Consider the following 26,056-nt stretch of genomic DNA (forward strand, 5'->3'; position numbering starts at 1 on the left):
AACATTAATTACATTACATGAAATACTAAAAATACAGTAAACTTTGCAGTTTGTAGGTTCTGTAAGAAGAATGGTTTTAGTGCAATGTTAGTTATTATTGAAACTCAAACAGCACTAGCTCCTTGACCTATAGTGGCACTGTATATACATGCCAGGATCTGCACTTTGAGTCGTACTGGTTGTTGAGACAGGTAACATTCAATGAGGTTGAGATAAAACATTGGCTATCACAAGAACAAATATATAAAATTCCCTGAAAAATTAGACAGAAGTGAACAGTGGCTGCTAATCCCAGAGAAAACAAGAGGGAGGATATGTGCTTGCCTTACAGTGTGACAGTGACTGCCAGCTGAGAGTTTAAGTTGGACTTGCTCTCACAAGGATCCCAGGTCCATCTGTCTGTCCATTACAGGTGTTTGTTTTAAGCCCAGGCAGAATTGTTCTAACCCATTCCTGCCAAGGACCTGTGAACTGGTCTAGAAAATGTCTCTGTTTTAACAACAATAATGCACAATGAACTCACAATCCTGTATGGAAGTACAATTTACAGAGGATAAAAAGAACCATGAATGTTTTATTCCCATCCTTCTCCCCTCAATGTGAAGGCTATTCTGCTTTTGTCCCCCTCCCACCTTCTTCCCCCCCCCCACCTCAAATAAGCAGATGCAATCAAGGTGAAATTTATTTTGAACCAATTCTGCAAAACAGTTCAACAATGCCATACTTTATAAAAATACTTAGTTACATAATTAAACTTATTACTATTTATATAAAAAGTGTGAATGTGAATTTTAAACTCTGTTAGGGTAAGAACCACATCAAGGTCTTCAGGTGAAACAAATAAATTTTCATAAACATACAAACTCTTTTGGAGAAGTTTTATAATACACAACCATTTACAATGAACACGTTCATTAAGTTAGTGTTTTATTCCTTTACTATACAAGTGTTATTACAATGAACTGTTCCATTCAGTAATTAAAAATCCATACAATGCCAGTGTCATTTTTGGCATTTTTTGTTATGACTGTATTAATACATAAACTCATATGATTGTGTTATTAATTTTAAAATATTTAGAAAAATTATAATTTCATCATATTTTTTGGGTTTTTTGAGTATTTTTGTGTACGTGTTTTTTGTTTGTTTTTGTTTTTCTTACAGAAAGCCCTTTTAAAATTTGATAACCACACATGTACAGTTGATGAGCAATGATGAGGGAAAATGAAAAATGATGGCACTGCTCCTACACAGATCTGTTTGGTAGTTGGATTCAATGTAGTGTAAACCCATGAATGTTAAGTTTAGTACCAGAAATGTATTACCAGCTTTTCTGAATTCATTTGTTGGATAGCTTTACAATGATAGTATGAATTCCAAGCCAGTAACTAAGTAAGAGTGTTTCAAAATTAAAGTATATAAACTTGATCAGAAATTCAAGAACCTCATGCAAATTGTTGAGTAAAAGACTTGATGTTATTGCTTGATATGTCAGTAGCCAAAGAAAATAAATCCAGATGTAGTGTCAGCTGGGCTGAATACCAGCAAATTTCATTACTTGGACAATATTAAATATATTTTATCCCTTTACTTTTTAAACTTTCACATTTTCACTTATTTTTAGTTAAATAATTCTGTAGGAAGGGCAGAAGTGGGAAGATAAACTGCGTGTGTGTCTTAATAGCCAAGAAAAGCAAAAGTGCAATCAAATCCCTGAACTAGTGACATATAGCACTTGTGGCTCTCACCCTCATTAACACTTACAAGCCACATACAACAGTACCAAACCTGTCTGAAAAAGGACTAAAAGGTGGCCATTTACCAGCTTCAGTCTTGCTTTCCTGGTGAACTTTGTAACTTTGTTCAGGTAGTCTTCCCATACAAAAGCTTACTGTTCCACTGGAGCTTAAAAGATAAAAGGCTTTCCCCCTGTGATTGTATTACATAGCTTCAAGTTCAAATATCATCATACTTTATCAACACAATTTTATAAAATATTACCTCATTTTCTAGTTACCTTCATTACTCTTAATTAGCTATGCAGAAAGAAAAAAGGAAAAATCTCTCATGCTACGTTCCAGTTATATTAACACAAGTATTAACACAGTGCATTATGCTCTCTAATCTCACTATTGAGGTCTACCATTTAGATCAAGTTTCTCATTCACTGTTCCAATTTCTCTTTTTACCTGCCTACCCTAATTAAGTCCATGAAAGTGGAAGCTTAAAGATTGAGACTATAAATCAAATATAGTTGTACCAGCTTTTGTTTTGCGGGGGTGGGGTGCACATATATGTCGTTTTAAACACAGGGAGTTTTACTGAACTGGAAGAGAATTGCTTGGTCCCACAAAGTTCTCCTGCTTTAAAAAGGCCTTACCCCAAGATCACTAATTCCAGACAATTCCCTCATTAGTAGAATGATTAGCAAATACTAGGAGAATAAAGGATTTGAAACATTGGTTTTTCTGCTATTGCTCACACCAACACTAATTTTTTCTGCCCCGTATTTTCAGTAAGCTTCCTTTGGACCCTGAAAATAAGATGGGAAAGAGGAAAAAATAAAAAATAATGTCATTGGTAAATCAGAGTATAACACTTTAAAAGTGGTTTTGTGCAACTGCATTATGAAATTCCAGTTTGCCATTAAGAGCATGCAAAGTAGCCAAGATTTTCTTTCCTGTGATTCCTTAGAGAGTTCAGGAATTCTTTGCAAGTCTTTTACATTTGGCAGATTTGTGCATGTTATATAGACTGTTGGCTTATAAATTGTCTCCAGGCTGGTACTGTGGTTCTGTAGCAGTAAAGTAGTCCTCCAAGAAAGACTGTATATACTCAAATGTTGGTCTCTCATCAGGGTCCTTCTTCCAACAGAGTTTCATTAACTCATGGAGAGACTCTGGGCAGCCTTGTGGACAAGGCATCCTATAGCCACGTTCCACCTGTTCCAGAACTTCTCGATTCACCATTCCTAAAAGGAAAGCATATGAGCTCTGAATGATATTATGTGAAGAACAGGTTGCCAAAGATTTTCCAAGAACCTCTGCAGCTGCAATGCATCCGGTTCTATCAGAACAGAACCTTTAATGAACACACCTTATAGTGAATGAATTTTTTACATTTTGCATTAAATACACTTTCTGAAAAATATTTCAGTACACTGGTGATTCCTCAACACCTGGTCCTTTTCCCTTTCCCACTGCATTGGACCTGTCCTTTCAGAGAGGAGACTCAAGCAAAAATAGCTTCTCCCTGCCTTAGGTTCCACTCAAGGACCACTTAATTTGAAATCAGGTCAAGAAAAAGGCTTTATATATCCCTAACAGAACTGCCTTACACATTCCAGATCCAGCAAAATATGTGCTGCAAAATGTTTAGTTTCAAAAACTGGTTTAGCAGGTTCAGTGTAGTGATGCTCTCTGTAGTCTGGGAAAATGTCAAAAGTAGAAAAATCAGGAACAAACAGATAGAAAATGTAAGGATACCCATTAATATGAAATAAACTGTCAGTCACATTTAGAAGTGCTATTATCTTAAAACATTTTAAAATGTGCAATATTTAATCTGAAAATAAACCAAAGTATCTTTGTGAAAGGAACCAGCAAGGTGTGATTAAGTTTTTGTCTCTGCTTGTCAACTGTGGGCTCTGAAAGAAGGGAAAACGTACAAAAGGTAACTTCAGAGGCAGAGAATACAACAAAGAAAAGAAAAATCAATTAAATCTTTCTGTTACCTGGATATGGCACTCTCCCCTTAGTTACCAGCTCTGTCAGTAAAATTCCAAATGACCACACATCCGACTTGATTGTAAACCGACCATACAACGCTGCTTCTGGAGCGGTCCATTTAATTGGAAATTTAGCTCCTACAAACATTGGAAAGACAGGTTTTCAATTTTCCCTTGCTAATCCATAGTTTGCTTACACGTCAAAATATTTTGGAAAGAATATTGCACTAAAAATATTTTTATACTTTGCTTTATTGATAAAATTCAAGGTGGTATAGTATTTTAATATTTCTCAAACTAGGACAGTAACTACTGGCTACAATATCTGAAAGCACTAAAGACATTTGAGAGTCTTACTTAAATATGTTTCAAAAAGTGAAACTGATGAACAATTTCTCTGAAATCTCATCTCTCTTCAAACTGTAGCATGTTTTATCCCCCAAAAATAATTAGGAGTGCTTTTTGAAAACACAAACAAACTGCCACATAACTTTGAACAAAGGAAGTTAACTAGGATTGCACTTAGGCGAGGGGCTCACCTAAACAGCTGTGAAAGCACACTTCCATGCTTGATCTTTATCCATGAACACAGAATACACAGACATGTTCTGCTAAATGTAATAGTTCTAAGCAATTGAAAGGCAACTGGTCTTATTAAATAAATAAACTGGCCTTACCTTGTCTTGCGGTGTACTCATTGTCCTCTATTAACCTTGCTAAACCAAAATCTGCTATTTTGCACACAAGATTGTCTCCTACAAGAATGTTAGCTGCCCGGAGGTCCCTGTGGATGTAGTTCATTCTTTCAATGTAAGCCATGCCATCCGCAATCTCAAAAAGAAAAGTGTTATAAAAGGTTATTTTTCATGATTATATACATTTCTCCCAAGCATTAAGCTGCATACCCTTATTTTAGCTCCATTCCCATTGTGTCAGTATAGGAATTACAGCGTAGCAACCAAGAGCTTGGCACTGATTAGTGTGTCTGGCTGTGCAGTATCTGCTAATTGCAAACCAGACTGTTTTCTTTCTGACAAATTACAAACCCACAACAGAAGGTGTAACACAGAGCAGCATACAACAGCCAGATCAGTTGATATTTATGTTTAGTTGAAATGTGATACCTCTTCTCTAAGCACAAAATACAGGTTTTTTGGTACCTGAGCAGCCATGTCGACCAGCTGTGGAAGTTTTAAGTATTTCCCTTCCCCTTCTTTAAGGAAGTCTAACAAGCTGCCTGTAAAACATAACACATTTTGGGGGAAAAAAAGAGAAAAAAACATAAACATTAACTTGACCTGAAAACACAAATGAGATTTTTTTCTTAGACATTATGATTGACACATTTATCTCATGAAATCTGTATTTGAAAATCCATCATTTACTAGAATATGTGACCCAATGATCATGCCCATAGTTACCTCTGCACTGGTACCTAGTTAGTGCAATTCTATCCAAGTGGTTTGGAATCCACTTCAACAATGCAAATAACAAAACACTAATAAAACAGACTGCTGTTTCTGGCAATACACTGGAATTTTTCCAGTGTTGTTGGTATCAGTGCTCCTCCTAGCTGGACTTTCTCCCACCGTGAGATTTATAATTACAGAACAAAAAAACCTCTATACCTTACTTATATTTTTCTGCCAGACTCAAGTCATATACTAGAGGAATTATTCTGAAATTATTGCTTTTATTTTGTTGCTTTTTCTTTCCTACAGGGAAAACTATCTTCCATTCTTTACGAGATCTTATTTTCTCCCATTTATATAATGCAATCATACCCAGAACATTACATGAGCAGTATCTGAAATCAGTTCCAAGGACCTGTGCTTCTGTTAAGACTCCAACCTTTACTTGTGCAGTAAAGCTTTGTCTCTACATAACACTTTCCCTACAGGTAGTATTATGTCACGCGAGGTAAGAATATGACCTCTTTCCTAAGAAACTGGTGAAGATTGGTACCTAATCACTCTTGTCACTGTCCAAATTACAGTAACAAAATTACAAATGTGGCCATGGTGGAGAAAGAAATCACTTGACTGCATATCCTGAAGTAGATTCATAGCAGTTCATAGCAGTAACTCTGAGTTAGATTTCTCCAACATATCTTTAGTGACTTGCTGTATTTTTTGCACAGTGAAAGTAAAAATGTGGCAGGCCAGACCCACACTGCTGCTGCTGTTTGCTGTGTGTATTTGCACAGACTTTTTGTGACCTTGGTTCATGAGATCAAAGGACTGAAGAGGAGCAAAAATTTCACACTGATTTCTAGTAACCTGTCCACACTGCAAAAACCAGTTGGATACTTTGCAATTGTACCTACTTCTTTTCCTTGTAGAAGGGGAAATAAAAATAAATTGTTCTACTAGCTTAGAACAAAGGAGTTCTATGAGTTTTTTGTAAAATATGAGAAGTCAAAGGAAAGCTATAAAAAGAAGCTTCCAACAGCATTTTGAATCCATAATTTAGACAAATTATAATTCTTCTGCTTTTACAAGGTAACCCCTTCTGGTAGTGAACTTTGCTTTTCTTTAGACAGTTATAAATATTCTTTCCTTACTGCCTTGCTGAAGCCTGATTTCTGAACAATGAAAACTGATTTTGCATGGCTGTCTAGTGTTATTAGGAACAAAAATGCAGAAGGAAGTTTTTACATTTTCTGTTCCTTTTTACCTTTTTAATCTTATACAACCCTTTAAAAATCCCATCCAAACAGGAAAAAAGTAAACCCATGCATTTGTAGTGTAGTACTGAACACAACTAGCCACTCCCTTCTGTATCTTATGAGGATAGCAAAATTTCTCTGTGAGTTGAACAGAAGTCTGCGTTTTATAAAAAATGGAATAATTGACTTGGAAATCTGCTGCTTCTTAACAGTCATATGCTTATGATGTTTATTTCTACATTCTGCCTAAATCTCTAAATCTCTGTTTCAGCAGCAGGGGGAGGGGGAAATAACATAGAGCAAAGGAAGAAGGATCAAAGACTGAAAACAAGGGGATAAAGGAGGGAGTCTGGAAAAAAACCCACTCAACCTTTTTAAAATTTACTATTACACTGCTTGGAAAGACACAATAAAAGACCCAAAGCTCAACACGTTTCGTTGTTATCATGACCTGTCTACAGGCAGACATACTCTCATAATAATACTCCCAGCTATGCTGTTCCATTTAAATGTGATGGACAGTACACACTAAAAATAAGGAGAAAAAAACCCCCAATCCTGTACTTGGAAGATTAGCAAGGGTGACACAGATATGCAAAAAAATCATGCCTCTGCCCATAATCTAAATCAGAACTGTTCCAAGTAGGTCAACCGTTGCTCATTTTAATTTAATCAAAATTAACACTTATACTCCAGTTAGCTTATATGTAACATTAATTAAACATTTGATTTGTTGCTGAGGTCTTAAATAACCTCTGAAATGTAGTAATTCTAACTATTCTGTCCCACACCTTTTGTCATGAATTCAGTGACAATGTAGATTGGTTCCTCAGAAACGACTGCATACAGTGGAACAAGCTTGTCGTGTCGTAGTTTCTTCATGATTTGAGCCTCTTGCAGGAAAGCCTCTGGCATCATTGTACCAGGTTTTAGTGTCTTGATTGCTACTTTTGTGGTTCCATTCCATGTTCCTAGAAAAACATAGAAGGTTTTATTCCTCACTGTAATACTAAAGAGATTTTCTGCTGAAACTTTTTTTTCTTCTGTTTTCTTAGCTAACAGAATAATCATAAACTAGAATTATACTGAACATTAATTTTACCATTACATGCATGATCATAACTAGTATTTTTTCCCTTCATTTCTCTATGATATTATCTTTTCAGATCCCAATAACGATTTACTTAAAATACTAATAAAACACTCACAAGAACAACTGAAATGTGTCACATTAAGCTCTTACCCATCCACACTTCACCAAAACATCCTTGGCCCAACTTAACTTCCAGCCTCAAAGATTCTCTAGGAATTTCCCAAGCATCTTTTGCTAGTCCTTGTGTTTGTGGTTTCACAGTGGGACACACAGTTGTTAGCTTATGACACAGCCCATCGGCATGTTCTGGAAAACAGAAAAAGTAGTTAACAACTTCACAGTTAAGCAAGGGTAAGACTATAACAAAAGTAATGCCTTAATGTTGATAAAAAAGAACTAGTCCATTTACTTTTTGTTGAAATCAGAAAGAAATGTTATAGTTGTGAATTTTAAGAATAAGCTATGGACGCGGTCCTTCCTCACAGTAGGCACAGGGTAACATTGGGACACTGGAACTTGGGCTTACCTCTGTAGTGTTTCACCAACTTCTGTAGAGATTCAAATTGTGCTCTGGTTGTGATATAGTATCCACCATTGTCAAGTTTCCTGATTTTGTAGTGTTTTACATTATCACCTCTGACCTCATCCCAGTCACGTATAGAAAGGGAATAAGCACCTAGAAAAAAAGTCACATCTGGTTCTTCACCAAAATATAAAAAGATATTTAACCTAGCTCCCCAAGTGTCATTGTACATGGTGTGCACATTCATGTGTATCAGAGGACAGGCATAAAAATGTTCACCTTGGTGTTGGGGAGAGCAAGGAATGGGAGAGAGAAGAGATACACAGACACATACATACCTTTAGTGGTTTCACTCTCTCTTACTAAGAAAATACCACGCTGGTTCCCAGGATTTAAAAGTAGCCTTTCTGCATCCTTCCTGCCCATCTTACCAAAATACCACCTAGAAAATTTAAAAGGAAATGTGTAAATGAAAGCTTCCTATGCTTTGGTACTCGTATAAGCAAAAGATTTAGAAATCTCAAGCATTGACTCCACTAATATTCCAAAACAGTTGCTGGGCTACAAGTATCCCAAAGCAGATACAGATCAACAAAAGCAATGATATCCATATGAACAAAAGATTAAGATGACCTATTTCTATATGACTCTCATTTCTGTTATTTACAAAATACATGTAAAGAGGCCTGTATCTGCATATACTATGGTTTTCAGCTGGTTTAACAATGGACACCAACTGTTTACAATGAAAGGATCACCCTCCTTAGGCTAAGTTTTCAGGCCAAGATGAATCAGATAACACACTTTGGTAGCATATTCAAAACTTCAGCAGCTGAAACTCCCTTCTTTAAAAAGTTTTTGCTTTATGTTAGAAAACAATAATTAATGCAAAGTGAGTATGCATAAATATCACTGCATGACAGATTCATTCCGGTTGGAAGGACCCTTGGAGTTCTCTGGTCCAGCCTCCTGCTGCAGGCAGAGTCAGCAGTGATGTCACACCTAGTTGTTCAGGATATAGTCCTCTTCAGGCTTGGAAACTCTGAGGACAGACCACCAACCTAGGCAGGCTGTTCAGGATATAGTCCTCTTCAGGCTTGGAAACTCTGAGGACAGACCACCAACCTAGGCAGGCTGTACCCCTACTTGGCTGTCCACAGGATAAAAAGTGTTTCTTATGTTCAGCTGGAAACTCTCCTGTTTCAAATTCTGTTGCCTCCCATCTTTCTCTACCTCAGTAGAGACAGTTAAGACCTTTTTCTATTGATCATTTAGGACCCTACCCTGTGATAAGGTCATTTACTTCTCTGTTAGTAACATTCCAAATTGCTGAGTTATTCCGATACCAAAAAGAACACAGATGTTTTAGAAGATTTGCATTTTTTCTTGCCTTCAGCTCCTTCACATAAGGAGTTCTTTCTTCCATACTCCCACAGCGTGCCCATCCTGGTGAACAGCCTGCACACAGTGCTGTTCCTGAGCCAGTGATAATTTCAAGTCCATCTTCATATGAATCCCCAGACTTTGGAATAAGATTTATTTCTAACTACATCTTATTTTTATTAAATGCCTCAGAAGTTACAAAGTGTTGTAAAGTGTAAATTTCAAACATTTTGTCTGTCACTATCTTATCGTCAAGCTAATTTGGCTTCATGAGTGATGGGAAAAATAGAACTGTAAATTGCTGCAAAACAATGGTTTTGTGGGTGAAATATTTTTTGGGGAAAAAATGTAGATAAAGAGGGATCACTTTGTTGGCCATGAACAGAATAGCCTGTGCAATCACATGGGAATTTGAAACTTATTCTTACATTTTGTTATATTTGCAAGTTTGAGTGTTGAAGGAGATGTGCAAAGTTAGAAATGGATATGAGAGTATACACGCTGGAGACAACCTGGATGTAAGCTAAAATCTTACAGAAGCAAACTTGAATGCTAGTTCATAACTTCATGTGAAAATGCCTCTTCCCCAGACTACAACAATTTACAAACTATATTGTCAAGTGTTGTTTTATTTCACTACCTATAAAATAATAGCAGGGTTGAATTGCTTTCTTTTTTAGAGACAATTAAATATTTATATTATGGTGTCATTAAAAAAAGCACACAAATAATACGGATCCTGTCAAAAGCAGTTTCTGCTATAAATGCCTCCAGGCTTAGAAAAGGCCAAAGACAAAATCTTGGCAACTTGGGGCTCTGTATGGCATTTGCACATGTATCTCTAATTGCAGTCACTACAAAATCTACAAACTCTATCAAAGTACAGGGCTAACAAACTCTAAAGCAAATGAACTGCATTCCAAATGCTGTGGGGATATTTAATAAAATTAGCACTGGTTCTTTAAAATAAACAGTTTTTAGAAGGTTCCTCATTCATAACCCTTTACTCTCACCTCTAGTCATCACATAAACCTATGACAAAATCCCACCACTTTGTTCTAGCCAGTGTTTAGGAGCCATGCTTTCTTTGTAAAGGGTTATAATTTCCATTTTACCACCACTGCAGTTCTAATGGCTTAAGCTTTTATTGCATGGTTTAAAAAAATAAAATCTTTGACCTTTTACCCCAAAAAATAAACAAAAGTTAATAACTTTAAAACCAGATCAAATTCAAGGGTGTAAAATAACAGAGCATCTTTGATGCAGTAATTTTTTAATAGCTCAGAGCCAAGTGAGAGCAGCAGTAGCAGCAACATACTAAAGTCTCAGCTTGAGATTCAGGGAACATTTTGGACATAGGCACTTTTCCCAGACGTGCAGTAGCAAACAGAAGTGCACAGATCACGTATCAGTGAAATGCTGATTGGCAGTATCATGCCTGTATATTGAAAGAAGAGCTGTGCAACTTTATATTTCTAGTACAACCAATATAATCCCTTGGAACAAGGATAACTCAAAATTCTACTCCAACCTACAGGTTCCACAGCCATTTTATGTGATTGTCTAAGCACTCCAGGATGTTACCAAATAAATGTAGGAAGTACTGGTACACAAAGCAGTATAATTTTCGAAATTCATACCAGCCCTTAGCATATCAAACAATTTTACCAAAAAATTATTACAGATTAATAGATTAACAATAATTGTGCACACAAATGCTTTTTTAGAATGTAAGGTTAGGTAACGACCAAGTATATAGCTGATCTTGACTCATGGTTTGGCAAGCAAAAATAGGGATAAAAACCTAGAGTTGATGGTGTGTGAACTCTTTAGCTAAAACCCATATATTTTTGCTTTATATGATACACAAGGCATGCCCTCCAATTGTTATAATTACTGAATTCTCCCATCCTTTCTCTGCATGTAGCAAGCAGGCAGAAAACATCTGCATGGGTGTCCACCTCATGCTTACTAATAATTACACCTTTGACATAATCCAAGTAGCACTGCTATCCTTTCATTAACAGTATTTCCCTACTTTACCCTTAAATGTTACATATAATGAATTTAATAAACAGTATCACCACAAGGTAGGAAGTGTAGAAAATTGACAGGATACAATGTCTTACTCTTCTGCTTGAATGGAGTCTGCAGGAGCTACGTAATTGCTTGGGATGTAGCCTGTCTTTCCCGTAGCAATGGATCTTGCTTCCCACCAGTCTCCTTCCCTGCAATGAAACATCATTACCTCTTCCACATATAAACAACACATAATTCAGTAGCACCTGTACTCACATATGAAAGGCAGGTAAATTTAGGTAACATGTTATTTTAATTATGGGGCATCTCAAATAGTTTGTGCTGCACCTACGTACATCTTATGTTGTGAGCAACACCAATGCCTCTTAGTAGAATTTAATATTTTAAAAATTTGAGACTTGTTTTTTTAGTGTAAAACCAAAATGCTTTATGGCAGAGATGTGTAAGTAAACTTCTGAGTTGTCTACTCTTCATCTGCCTCTCCAGATCAGAGAGTAACTCCAGGTGCAGAGTCTGGGATGGAGCAGTACCTGTCCCCACCTGTGCTGCCCCAAAGGGGGTAGCTGTGCCTTGCTGGGACAGGGAGGGGAAGGAAGTCACCCAACCGAGAAGTGGCTTGGGGTTACCACAGTTGCTACAGTTCTACATCTGCACCCAAACCCTGATCTCAACCTGAAAAGTTATAGTCTTAGCAGTATTAGATATTTTAACCCCATGCTTGTTGAATATTGAATGTATATATTTTAACCCCATGCTTGTTGAATATTGAATGTATTTTAAAAAAAAAAGCTACCCTTCACTGAAATAGGATACATGGATTTCCAGAAGAACTAAGGATCTAATTATTCCAAACAACCCAGTGAGGTCTGTGAATGAGAACACTTACGTGTTATTTATTATCTGGAACCGTTCACCTTTCTTAAATGAAAGGTCATCTGTAGTTCTAGCTTCATAATCATATAAGGCCACAAATACAGTAACACCACCTTAGGAAAAAGAAAAAAAATCCCATATAATAAATCAGTAATGTTGCAACACTTGATTTAAGGAGTTGTCCATGAAACAATAAATCAGTTTTGATATGGAAGCAACTAAACACTCTGGGTTGCATCTCATTTTGGAAGACAGATCAATAACCTGCTAATTTCTTAGGACAGAGCTATGCCTATAAACAGACATTCTGAAAATATACTTCCACACCACAAAAGGCCACTAGACACATCACTGGAACTACATTAATAATTACAGCACTTATATACAGAAACCTGCATGACGCATCATCAGTAAAGAAACACAAACCCATAGCTTCTTTATTAAGCTTGCTTCTTGTTAAGAAATGCAACTCTGGAAGAACCGACACCACCACAATGGTGAACCATCAGCCACTAATTTTCACAGAAGTGAAAGCTCCTGTTGCACTTAGCTATAAATAACTGATGCATTCTCAACTTTTTGAGGTTACACATCAAGACCTACCTAAGAAACTTAACCAGAAATTAAAGTATTCTCTTGGGGACAAAGACATTCCTCTGCTTTAGCACTAATGATTTTTTTGATGCCACCAAGTCTCCCCACCCATGAAGCAGACCCTTGCGAGGATGATCCATCAGTGCATTATTCCAGAGAACAAGGACCAAGACAGGACATAAGAGGAACAGCTGCACTCCACCAACACTAAGGAATCTGCTTTCCCATCCCACTGCTGGTATAGCGCACGCTGTTGAACATGTCCCCAAATAGGGCAGATGTGAGAGAGGTGGATGACAGGAAGGCTTCTACACTTACCAGCAGAAAACATTTTTCTATACTTCAAAGAACTAATCTATAAAATTGGGAAGAGGGAGAAGAGGAAGAGGGGAAAGAGAACAGGCTGTTTGAGATGACAAGCTACTAGCAAAAATAAAGAACCATGTACCATAACCATGAGAAAGTTAAAATAGAAAATCGCAAATAAACCATTCAGAAAGACTTTTTAGGCCCTAGAAATGCTATTTTGTAGTCTAATTAACATTTAGGAAGCCTAATGATCATCCAAGCAATAACCTATTTTTAAATGTATAATACTGCATCTCTGATATGCACATGTACATATCAGGATATACATGAAAGTCCACCAAGAGAAACATGTTGAATCTAATTTAGGTCTTAAATTTAGCATGACTGTGATCAGAAAGGAAGAATACATAATCAAGAGAAACATGTTGCATCTAATTTAGGCCTTAAAATTAGCATGACCGTGATCAGAAAGGAAGAATACATAATGCAATGGGGACAGTCTATAAGTAACATTCTTTTGCAATGTACACTTTCTGTTATAAGAGCGCCTAATCACCTAAAAGTTTGATTTGGAGTCTTCCTGTGGTTATAGTCTCTCAGCAGGCTTCAGCTGGAAATGAATTTACAGTTCCGTTAAGAAAAACAGAACAAAAGCCCCACAGGAGGTTAGAGTAATTGAGGTTTTTTTTTTTAAGTGTGATTTATGAACTCAAAATGAATTAAAATGTTCCTTAGAAGTTAGCAGCTCCTAATTTAAGTTAAAAAATCAAAACAGTTCTACCAATTTTTCTCTTTATTACTACATTATTTTGATGACACAAACTGATATGTGGAGCAAGAAAATAGTGATGATACCAACTGTATTCACACAAACAGAAAGCAAGTCTTATGGAAATAAACCATCCCCAGAAAGTTCTTCAGCAGATGAAAACAATCATTATTCTCAAGTCACAATATCACAAAAGTTTTTAACTGCACATAAAGAAACTAGAAAAATTTCAGCTACCATAAAACCTCTTTTTATTTTCAGTCACAAGTGTTATTTTTTCATAGCAAAGAGTAATAAAATACTTGAAGAGAATGGCATCAGCACAGACTGATTTAAACAAAGATACTGTCAAATGATATTTCAAGTCTCTTGTAGCTGTTTTCTTTGTGAACCACTGTGAGGTGATCTAGTTTAGCTGCTCAAACTATCTGTAGCCACAAGACTTCCCTTAAAGATTTTTCTTTTATTAGGTCAGTATGCCATCCTCTAATCTATGACTAGTTTTGGAGAGAAATCTTTACCTTCTTGTTCAGCAAGGGGATTACAGAGCACTAGCATAGCTTCATGGAAGGCAAGAACAGCAGTCCATTCTTCTGTTTTGATTTTCAGCAATATTCTATGAATTCAAAGTATCTGAAGACAGTGTGTAATACAGGAGCAGTGAGACTAACTCAGATTTCTTCTCCTTTTCTGCTCTAGAGGAATAAAAGATGGCTCAACTTTTCAGCCTCACTACAGGCCATGATGACAACCATATCATCCTCTTGTCACTCATCACTGATCAACTGGATAAGTACTACTGACATTTACATGCTGTTTGACAAACCCATCTATTCTCCTCTCTTGTGAAGCAAAGGTCGACAGAATGTGATCCGGCGTTTCATTGGTCACAAATACAAAAAGCTTACAGCAGATGAAGGCTGTCATCTCATTTGCTCACAAAAACACCCAATTTTGATTGATCTGAAAGGCAGTACTGAATGTACCAAATAAATGTTAGTGCAATTTTATTTATGTATGTATGTATGTATTTATGTATGTATGTTTTTTGTGGATGGGCTGGTTTTACAGAACAAGGAGGAATAATTTCATATGCAGTATAATTTTGACTAATTACAAAACAATGGGAGCATTCACACAAATCAGCCTGCCTGCTGATAAATGATTTCACACTGATGAGATATCAGACTCTCTTCATGAGAAATCTCTCTTGTTGACTCTGGTTCAAGAGATAACATGCTTAACAACCAGCAGGAACAGGAACAGGCAAGAGAACATCCCTTCTGGTCTCTGCAGCAAAGGATTTGTGGTACCCAGTGGGGGGCTACATCCCTGATGTCTGATTATGCCCAGGAGTGCCTGCATGCACTGCTGGAGATTCCTACATGACCAAAGAACCAGATCTAGTAAGAAGAAATATTCCAATGTTCTTGGGGGAGATGAAACACAATAAACTTTCTTCAGCAGAGGTAATGAAAATAAATAAATGCTGCCCTTATTTAATTTCTGCATATCTTCATCCAAAAGAGGGATTCAGAGCTGACTCATAAATGATACAGGCTAGATGTTCATTTTAATTATTTGGTTTTTAATGTATTCCCAAGAAAAGGACTACAAGGTTATCATTACCTGACAATTCATACTTGGTTTCCTGAATTGCCAAGGTCAGAATGTGTTTTCATGGATCTCAGATTTCTTGTGTTTAAAAGACTTTAAATGCCACTGGAACTATGCAAACACTTCAGCACTGTAATTGTGCCAACATTAGAGGTTTGTGGGAAAACTAGAAATAGACTATTAAGGAATTATTTACTCTGTTGTCTGAAGTGTCTGTACAGAGCTTCTAGAATAAATTAGTCTGTCTTTTTAGTGTTTCTCAAAAAAAAGAATAAATCACAGCTTCCTCTCAAAAATATCCATCAACATGATGGAATTAGTTATGTGGACAAAATCAGTAATTTTGTAATTAAGATGGGTTTATAACATCAAATGTGCATGTTGCTTTAAGATGTTGTAATTTCTAAACCTCAGCCAAAAAGGTGTTTGTATGCTGCAAATTCTATCTTTACATTTTTCATTCTGGTTTTCATATGACCACCAGAAATGGGAATTCTACTCTTTCATTTCACACATATTGTTCCCATAGTAAAGTACATAGAATATAATGCAAATCCTGTTTAGCTTTATAGATTCATTCAATGTTGCATTAATGTAATTTAAAAGTAATCAGACTTAAAACCAGTTTAAAAACTCAATTTCCTGAATCTGAAGTGTTTTTCATTTTGTATATCTCTCCAAGTTAAAAGCCATTGTCCCATACACATCCTTTCAACAGCTTACAACTTTTAATGTAATTTTATCAACTATTCCCATGATTGTCTTTAGTAACTCTTAAATTTCTCTGTACTGTGATCCTAATTGTCTCCACAAAAATAAAAGCCTAACCACTCAACCTTCATGCCCCAGTCACTAGTGAATACAGGCTGAATTATTACATGAGCAGTAAAGATACTGAAAATCAGGAATCTCTAAAAGGCAATTTATTTTAAATTTGCAATTTCTTTCTGTCACAGTATTTTTTTTACTATGGTGTCACAGTATTTTTTTTACTATGACTGCCAAGCGGCTATAATACAAAATAATAACAGTATCATTTTATGTAACACTTACCTGTTAAAGTACTAGGATATGTACTTGGCACAGCTGAAAATGACGATGATGCTCCTCCAAAGGGTGTCATTCCTGAAGGCCCTCCAAAAGGAGTCATGGAATGACTATTAAAATTAACTGCTGATCCCTTTATTGACGGTGACTGTGTTGCTTGGCTGGAATCTGATCCATAATGACTGACATGGGAAATAACAGGTTCTGGAGCATTTTCAGTTCTGTATTTCATGGCTGGGCCTTTACCTTCTTTGCTTTTAATGCACCCCATTGTTGCTTCTGTGAGGATGAGAGGAGAAAAAAAAAAAAAGAAAAAGAATTCACCTTCATGTTGTCTTAAGATAGCTAACACGGGATATTCCCAAAATGTTAATCCAAATTTGAATTTATTACTGTTAAACCCCATGCAGAGTGTAAACTGATAAAAAAGTGCTCTGGAATAAAACCTAAATTATTACCAGACCACAGAAGCCCTAATTATTTTCCTCTACAACTTCACATAATAACAGCACATTTGGATTATTCTTCGTCCTGGTTACTTGATAGACTGTAAATGGTAACAAAGCAAAAAAGGGGGAATCAGGCGACAGATGAGGAAAAGACACTGGAGTCTTCTATAGCGGGGTGGAGGGGGAAACAGATGTGACAAATCCAGACTCAATTATAGGAAGCAAAACCAAAGCAATTATACAAAGAAAACGAATGGGGCATTCCTGCTTTCTTTTTTAAGCATCTGTCAATAAAGTCTTGACCAACCGCCACATCTTTAAAGACAAAGAGAAGTTTTCAACCATTGCCAGCCCCCCAAATACATCTCACAAACAAACCTCAGACATTCACAGCCACAGGATAGGGTTAAGCTCTAGAGTAACTAAAACTGCAAAAAGCCCAAGAGTAATTACAATATCCTAAGGGATTTAGGAACTGAACCGTGCACGGACAGGTGACAATTTATATCCCTGATGGCCCAGGACTGCCACCGGCTCCCACTACAGGCAGACAGTGCCAGAGCTGTTCACCGTGGGGGCACCTATTACCTGCTGCTGAAGGGAATCAGGAGACCTGCCATCAGCAATTAACACCGACTGAGCCTTAAGAAGTCACCACCTGTCATTTATCAGGTGGTGGACAACAGGTAGCAGGCATTTTCTGGCTTACTGCAGTTGGGAAACAAATCAGGAAGAAAACAGCAGCATCTCTTAGACGCAGGACTAGTTAGGCATTAAAATCCCTGTGTTATTTGCAGGAGGGGGTTTAAAAATCTACTTTAACTACAAAAGTAAAACCTCTACAGACACAGGAAATCAACTGCTCCATATTCTCTAATGAATCAATTAAAAAAATAAACAGCAGGAGCCTGAAAGTATGAAAACCACATATTTTGACAAGTACAACAATTTCATGGACTCTAACTTACAATTAGGGAAACACAGTATTTCCCAATGTGTGTCTAACTCTTTTTTTCCTTCTCCATTCCTTCTTACCTTGTTAACTATTAGACACAGAAATATGGAACAAAGTAAATTTTACTAAACAAATACTGCTGTAATATAGTCACACTGAGAGAAAATAACACCCTCCGTATAACTAACCATTGCAATAATAAAGATACTGTAATTTCCTCAAGAACCATGAATCAGAGTTCCTGGAAAGAACAAGGTCCACAGACAGTGAAACACCCTATAAAATATAATGATTAAGTATATTCACCCTGCCATTTCAGCCCCTAATACTGCAATGTAATACAATTACTGATGCAGAAAGAAGCAGCAACAAAGTTAAATAACTGCCTTTTTACAAATTGCATTTAAGGTTTTCCACAGTATAATGAATCATCACAAAGCACACCTTTTCAATTATTTTTAGTTCTTATACTATTATTGCCAGCTTATTAACTATGAACAAATGTTAACAGAGCAAGGCTCAAATATGTGAATAAGAATGCAATGTGTAAATACTTTACAAAAACCACATTGCTATCTACAGTAGAAAAGCCAGTTATTAATTCACAATAGAAGTCAAACATTCAGAATCACATCTTTTTAATTTCTTTACCACTGCAAACAGACACTATAATCCAAAATACTTTCTTTTGGCCATGTGGCTGCCTATTGTGAATTCTTGCTTTCCTCTGAGGCCTATTTGACTATTTCTGAAAAACTTGAATTCTGTTTTCTGCTAGCATTGAATAAAAATCCAATCACCTTTACAAAAATGTCTTTTCTAGTAGCACTGATTCCTTGCCTTTGGCTGGAAGTTGAGCACACAATTCAAAAGTCCAGAAACACTACTAATGTTAATCAAGCAGATTAAAAGGGAAGCACACAGACATCTGTTCAAATGTCCATCACAAATATTTTTCCTTCCTTCTGCCATTTGTCTAACTTGTAGCAGGCTCATAAGACCTCAAGATTAAACAAAAAAAAAAGTAGTAAAAAAATAGATAGTAAACCATTTACCAAGTCCAGTAAACCTGCTGGATTCTGCCCAAGGAATTGCTGATTTGATCAAATGGCTGATAACTACTATCATCCCGTGCTCATCCCCTAAGGCTGTGTTAGCAGCAAGAACTTACTATTGGGGCGCTGGAGTGTCACAAAGAAAAGCCCTTACCGAAGACCTGAATCATTCTAGAAAAACAGAATCAGCCTCTCCCTTGCTTCTCCCCTCCCCAGCCACTTCACTGTTAAGGTAATCTTCTTTCAGGGGTTAAAGAGATTAACAGCAGAGATTCAATCAGCACTTCAAAGAGAAAGACATTCAGAAATAAGCAGACAAAAATGTAAACCACTTTTATAACTGCACACCCACAAAAGAAAATTGAGCAAACTCCTTAGCTTTCAAAAGCAAAAATAAATATAGGTGAGAGCTGCAGTAAAATTCTGTATATGGATTTGTGAGGATGAGTTAGAGGCATGGGGGGAGGGAAGAAGACATAAACCAAAAATGAGTAGTAAAAAAATCCCTGACTGCCCATCCTGTGGGGGTAAACCCCCAACGACTTAGTACTGTTTAGTCTTACAATAAATTGCTGGATAAAGAACAAAAAATCCCTAAGCAGCTGGTGTGCAATACTGGATTTGATTATTCTGGTACTACATTTGTTATCAAAAATGTATGTAACTGAAATAACTTTACACCTATTCTTATTAACCTTTGCCTGGTTGATAAAAACCAGCAAAAACATATTAAGGAATACATTTTTGTTGTAAAAAGCTAACAGCTCTCTTTCCGACGCACTGAACTCTTTAGAAATAGATTCAGGTAGGAAATTCCTATTTGCACTGCAGAAGTCCATCTATTTAAAGAAATGCTGGCCCAAGGTATCTTATTCACAAGCCACTGACTTCCCACTAGTTAGATCATTATTTCACACCAAACTGGTGTCTGAGGCAATCTATTTGAGTAACTTCTGCATCTTGTTCTTTATTTGAAACAAACATTCACCTATTGATTTTGATCACTGTGCCCAGACGTTTTGGGTGGGAGAGGGTGGCAGTCAGCTTGCTGGAGGTCTATGTTCCATGTTCAGAAAGGCATGGATTATTAAGCCCAGCTGTCTTGTCCTGCCTTCTAGATGAAAACAAACCTATGTTAGAATGTTTTCAAGTAGAAACAGAAGCTAAAATGGTCACTGTTAAGGACAGTCGTAGGTTAACAGGATGCCCACAGAAATCAACAGAAGAATGAGAGCACCCCATGAAGTAGGAATCAAATGAAATTTTAGTAGCATCTCACTGGATTTGCACTTTTTGGAGAAGTCATATAAAGGGCAACAGATAATTGTCATTCAATACTCTACAAACATCTCAGACAATGAAGAAGGCCTTTAATAAGCACTCTGACAAGATCAGAGCTCCAAGAAAGTCAATGCTGCCCTCTTATCTTCCCAACTCCTTTTTATAGCAGAGTGCCAGACGAGAGGAAAGCTTTGCTCAACCAGAATTGAAAAGTGTGGCCAGTAAAGTCTTTGTGTTGGCATTTTTCTGCTTTCCTTAAAGGATGAGCTACCAGACCAAGAAAAACAAGTTTTTCTTCTAAAGCCATTGTATCTTAGCATACTGACAAATTCCCTCAGGGTGTCTGCAGCCCTGTCCATCCAGCCCAGAGAGGTGGGTGTCACAGAGAACCTACTCGTTTATCTAATGTGTCTTTGCTCCTTCTAGTTGGTAGTTACAGAAGTTACTCCCTGGTTCCTTCGACACAGGAGTGTTAGGAGTGCTTCAATGAAGGTCTTCCACTGGCATGAAGGAAGATTAGATAAAGTTTTTATTGAAAGAGGGGATTTCAGCTCGGGTGGATAAACTGACTGTTCCAGCCACATGCCTTAGAGCAAAGCAGCCTGCAAAGGCCTCTAAACACTGGTTCCCTTTCTGCCATCAGCACCGAGATTTTGAGGACTAGGTGTTAGCATCTGAAACCCTGTACCTAAGGGCTGGGAGAGACTCATCTTTGTTTCACTTGCTGTAAAATGCATTTGATAACAAAACCCATTCACTACTAAATAAACAAAACAAAACAAAAAAACAAAACAAAAAAAAACCCACAAAACAAAACAAAAAAAAACCCACAAAACAAAACAAAAAAAAAACCCAAAAAAACCAACAAAACAACCAAAGACACCCAAGAAAACTGGTATTTCCTTTTGGGGCCAACTGAATACTCCTTTGATGTTGCTCTTGTGTTACAATGCAGCATATCCCAGTTGCCTTCTGGAGACTTCATCTTGAGTAAGGCCAGGAGTGACATTCACATGTAGCAGTTGCAATGCACCACAAAGGGAAAGATGCTCTAGGGACTTCCTCTCTTTTCAACCTCTCCTATAAACCGGGTACTGTACCATAACTAAGAGGTATAGCTCTTAGTTATACCTCTAAGAAAATCACGAAGGGAAGGGCAGTTTGCAATATTTTGATTTAATTACTTTTGATTACTGAAATTGTTCATACATTCAAAATTTGAAACTGTTTCATTCATTCAAAAAAGAGCACAGAAGTGATTTCTTACTACGAAGAGTAAGTCAAGTTAGAACAAGCAAAAAGTCTCTTTCCAGAAGGAAAAGGCAAGACTGCAAATGTTTTCCCACCTAAAACATACAAAAAATCCTCCAACTAAAAAGTAACTCCCCATACTACCTAACACAGGAAAATAATTTAATCTGAGGTTCACAAATGGCTAATAAAAAGATGAAAAAAACATTGATGATTTCCACTGCTGCTGTAGCTTCACTTCTCTGTGTTAGCATAAAAACAATTGTTTCTGTCAAGAAAAGGCATGCCTTCACTTCTGTGAAACAAATGCCTTACAAAAAGGTCTACAAAAAGACCTTCTTAACTTTCAACTAAAGTAAAGATTTAAAGTTATTAAAATTTCATGCAGTGATAAAGAGAAGATATTCTGTAGGAAGTTTGCTAATGGATCCATTAGCTGGCAGCTGTCTGCTTGCTCAAACAAGTATAGAGCTGATTCCACATGTCACTGGAGACACAGAACCTATAGTGGCTTTTTGTACACTGGGCAAACAGTATAGAGCATCTGCCAAACAGCTGGCTTCAGCTGGTGGTATTGAAAAATCATTTATTAGATGTGACACAGACTGAAAAAATTGAAAACCACTAGTAAAGAGGCTAACGTGTCTTTAGCAAATACTATAACATCCAGCTAATTCAGTCCACAGGACACTGCTTTGGTATGAAAACAAGAGTAGGCTTTCTTGTCTACAAAACAACCTGCCTTGTTTATAAAGGACAGTAAACTAAAGAATTGCCCTGAGTTCTTTGCAGAGTACATGCAATTTTTAAAAATTATGCGGTTTTTATCGTGGGATATAATTTATCTTTTATGAGCTGTCATAAATTGCAGGGTTTGCTTATTTTACCATGAACAATCCATGACATTTCAAAGAATGATGTTCTACTGTATTCAGTTTTATAATTAGCAGCAACATTAGTGTAATGAGGCCTTAGAGAGTCTGCATCATTATGCATTTAAAGTGCAACTGACATGACCTTGCAATTAACAATCTAATAAGGAACAAAAAGTGAAGATAAAGGAAGAAGCATTAAAAAACCCACTGAAGCAAGCATTTATTTTACTTGAATTTCAATGTTTACCACACATCTTTGTGGAGTTCTACACCAAAAAGTAACTATAAACCAGTACTATTAGACCTCATCTTGCCCATACACTAAAATAGGTATTTAAAACCATGCTCTTTATTACTAAGGCAGTCTGAACTTTTGAATCCTAATGGTTGTACAGACTTACTGCTTCTTTGATCATGACTGTACAAACATATTAAACAAAAAAATCTGGGGCTGCTGTGATAATGATTTTGATTTCATAGCAACAGAACAGACTCCAGATTGTTTTCTAATAAAGCTACAGCTAGCAAACCCATTGTGGAAAACAGAGGATTCTGTACAGAGAAAAAACTGAGTATAAAAATGCTTTTTAGGTGGACACTTTGCATTTCAGAGTCAAAAGATATTGGAAATATTACATATTGCTATTCTGGTTTGTGTTTTTTTACAGGACTCAGAATTTTGAATTTGCTTTAAATTAATGATTGATACTTCTACTGGAGGAACCAGTTAACTGGCTTACAAGATCACAACAACTGTGCTCTGAAGGAATACGAGATTCCAAAATGCTACCTGAAAAACAAGGATAAGCAGAAATTGCTAAAAGAATAAGGTCCTTCAATCCTTCACGTCCTTCCTTGATTTCCTTACTTTTTTTTTGGAATGGAAGAAGTTCAATGTTTCCTCTAAGGTTTGAATGGCTTAGACATGGGAGATTTACCCAGATGTATCAGACTTTGAACGTCGTACCTATGCAAGAGTCTAAGGATTTACAGTCCTCCAATTTGGATCATCCCAAACAAAGGCTTCTCTACTGAAGAAACACTTACTGTCCTTGTTGGAACTAACACACAGGAGATGGAACTGCCCCAGCAGGCAGTACAACCCTCATACCAGCGCACAACAGGCTGTAGCAATCCAACTGCAAGGTCCCATTGGATGCTAGGTTGCAAAGTTGAAGGAAAAATTGACTATGGCAAAGAAAAGTTCTAAAAACAAAAGTGGAATTAAGGGGTATCAGTGAGGCAAAGTTCGGAGAGATGTGAACACTCTCTATTTTTTATCTCAGTTACATTCTTCTTAGATAAAAATCTGGGTCAAACACATATAAGATCTCCTCCCACTCACTCTGTACCTGGACAGCTGAATCTGTAGAGGTACAGATTTGTGTACCTCTAAAGTGTCTTTTACTTTAGAGACAGGCAAAGGCTTAAAAAGCATACTAGAGACAATGACCATGTCATGGATGATACGCAGCTGGCTCTGCAAAACATACATATTCATAAATTTGTGCTTATTTATAGTCAGAGTTTCACCCACACTATCTAGGGTAGTAGGTTTTCTTTGACCAGATGTTATACACAAGAAAAGGTGGCTCTTCCAATCAGTCTAGGAAGTGGCCAAGAATGACAGACTAGAAGTGGAAGAAAGCAAGCCTACTGTAATTTTAAACACACTTCTAGTCAAAGAAGACCTAGTTTATTATTTACCCTTCACTGTGGGTCTGGACTGTGACAAAAAAAAAAAGGCTGTCTCTTTTTATAAAGAGACATCAGCAGGAGATGCCTTGGAACATGAGACAAGCAGGATGAGTGATGAGTGCAGACTGGTCTGACCTCCACCAACCTGTAGCTCAGAAATTCCACTTGAAGACTAAGGACTCAGGTACCTGAAGAAAACTTCAACAGATATGTCCCAACTTATGAATTTAAACTAATGTACTTATGTCAATGCAACATCTGTACAGGATTTGCATTCTAGTATGTCTTCACTTGAATTGCTTTACGCTTACTGGCTTAAGTCATAATAATTTTACCCATGAAAATAGAAGTAGTTATTACTATACTGACACTAACTTCAACATTAGAAACATTTTGATCTAAACAAAGCTTAGGAAAACCCACAGGGGGTGAGTGTCACAGCCAAGGCCAGGACTAACACCTTGCAAGTGCAACTGCAGCAGCCTGACTTTTAGTCTGATACACCAGTGCAAGGCTGCCTCATTCAAACTGCTCAATATCTGAAAAAGCACATTCCCACCATCAACCTCCTTGTCTTCCAGCTGCTCACAGGAGCAATCTCCACTTCAGCTGGAAGCTGCCTACCTTGTGTGCAAGACAATGGAAAGCGCAAAAGAAAGAAGCTGCTGGGTGGGAAAAAACCCTAAGCAAACAACAAAATGCCTAACACCCCAAAGCCTGTGCAGCAGCAAGAGAGCCTAGCTGGGGTACCTGACTGACATCAAGAGGGAGCTGTTTCTAACTTCCAAAGCAGAGCAGAGAAAATATGGCAAGGTTAAATAGTTAAAATTAATTTTTAAAACCCCCACCAACTGCCAAATAGAGCTTCTGCATAAAGAAAGTTTGTTTTCAGGATGTATACTGAATTTTGACTGAAGTCAACATATTTTTCACTTTCAGAAAGGGTGAAAAGGCAGATGATGCAAAATACGTATCACTGGTGGATTAATTTTCTTTATTCCAGCAATCAAGATCACAAGGGAGAGATTAACTAAAATATCAGAATTGCAAAAGCAGTTTTATGTGATGAAATATATAATACATATACATGAGACCATTTTTAAAATTTAGAGTAACAATGTCTAGCCATACAATTTCAAGCCCTTACCACACAAAGTCACTTTCTCTGACAACAGATTATACTAGAGACAAAACAACCAATATATTGTCTAGACAATACTGCTGCTGCTGCACTGTCTTGAACATTTAAGTAGCTAGTCAATAAATAAATGCAGGAAAGACCAATTCTGCTGTGTTTTTTTATTAGTGTCATGGCTATTTTTATTAATTTGCAAATAATTACAAGTATCTTAAAAGCTAAAAGTTTGGTATATTTAAAAAGTCTGGCCAAAAGATTGTCTCAGATTCTAAGGCATGTCATACCTTGTCAAAGATATCCAGGATATTTTAGACAGGATGTCGGGATCAGTTTATAAATAGAAATATCTTGTTTTCATTGAATTTTATTTGGAAAACAGCAAACCTATGCCTGGTATCATAGACTATTTTCATACAATCAAGTTTTCAGATATCCTATTTAAGTATATTTAGAATTTTAAAAAAGTATCCAAAAGTTATTTTAAAAGCCACTTTTAAATTTTGTTTACTGAATTAAACTAACATTGGCTTTCTGGGTCTCACAGCATGAAGCATGCAAAACATGTTCCCAAGGGACATCTATCTTACAGAAAAACCAACATAAAACTTATATTGGAGAAGAACAAAATGCATTTTTGTTCTGAAAAGATAATTTAAGAAGCAATTTCTTTCAATGTTCAACTACGAACTACATATGAAAAAGGAATGACAA

General features: G+C 36.7%; 1 protein-coding gene across 1 annotated transcript in view; it reads right to left on the reverse strand.

Annotated features, from left to right (window-relative positions):
* Window positions 1–664: 664 nt before the first annotated feature.
* Window positions 665–26,056, reverse strand: part of YES1 (YES proto-oncogene 1, Src family tyrosine kinase) — a 49,840-nt gene continuing 24,448 nt past the window's right edge. Inside the window, exons 2-12 of the mRNA XM_068191048.1 lie at window positions 16,650–16,922; window positions 12,321–12,420; window positions 11,524–11,622; window positions 8,350–8,453; window positions 8,015–8,164; window positions 7,639–7,794; window positions 7,187–7,366; window positions 4,888–4,964; window positions 4,405–4,558; window positions 3,734–3,865; window positions 665–2,971 (exon numbers count right to left, since the gene is read on the reverse strand). Coding sequence (XP_068047149.1) covers window positions 2,763–2,971; window positions 3,734–3,865; window positions 4,405–4,558; window positions 4,888–4,964; window positions 7,187–7,366; window positions 7,639–7,794; window positions 8,015–8,164; window positions 8,350–8,453; window positions 11,524–11,622; window positions 12,321–12,420; window positions 16,650–16,914 — 1,626 coding nt within the window. The 5' untranslated portion in view covers window positions 16,915–16,922 and the 3' untranslated portion in view covers window positions 665–2,762. The remainder of the gene's footprint in view (window positions 2,972–3,733; window positions 3,866–4,404; window positions 4,559–4,887; window positions 4,965–7,186; window positions 7,367–7,638; window positions 7,795–8,014; window positions 8,165–8,349; window positions 8,454–11,523; window positions 11,623–12,320; window positions 12,421–16,649; window positions 16,923–26,056) is intronic.

This window comes from Anomalospiza imberbis, chromosome 1, assembly GCF_031753505.1.
Source record: "Anomalospiza imberbis isolate Cuckoo-Finch-1a 21T00152 chromosome 1, ASM3175350v1, whole genome shotgun sequence".
Taxonomy (NCBI): Eukaryota; Metazoa; Chordata; class Aves; order Passeriformes; family Viduidae; genus Anomalospiza; species Anomalospiza imberbis.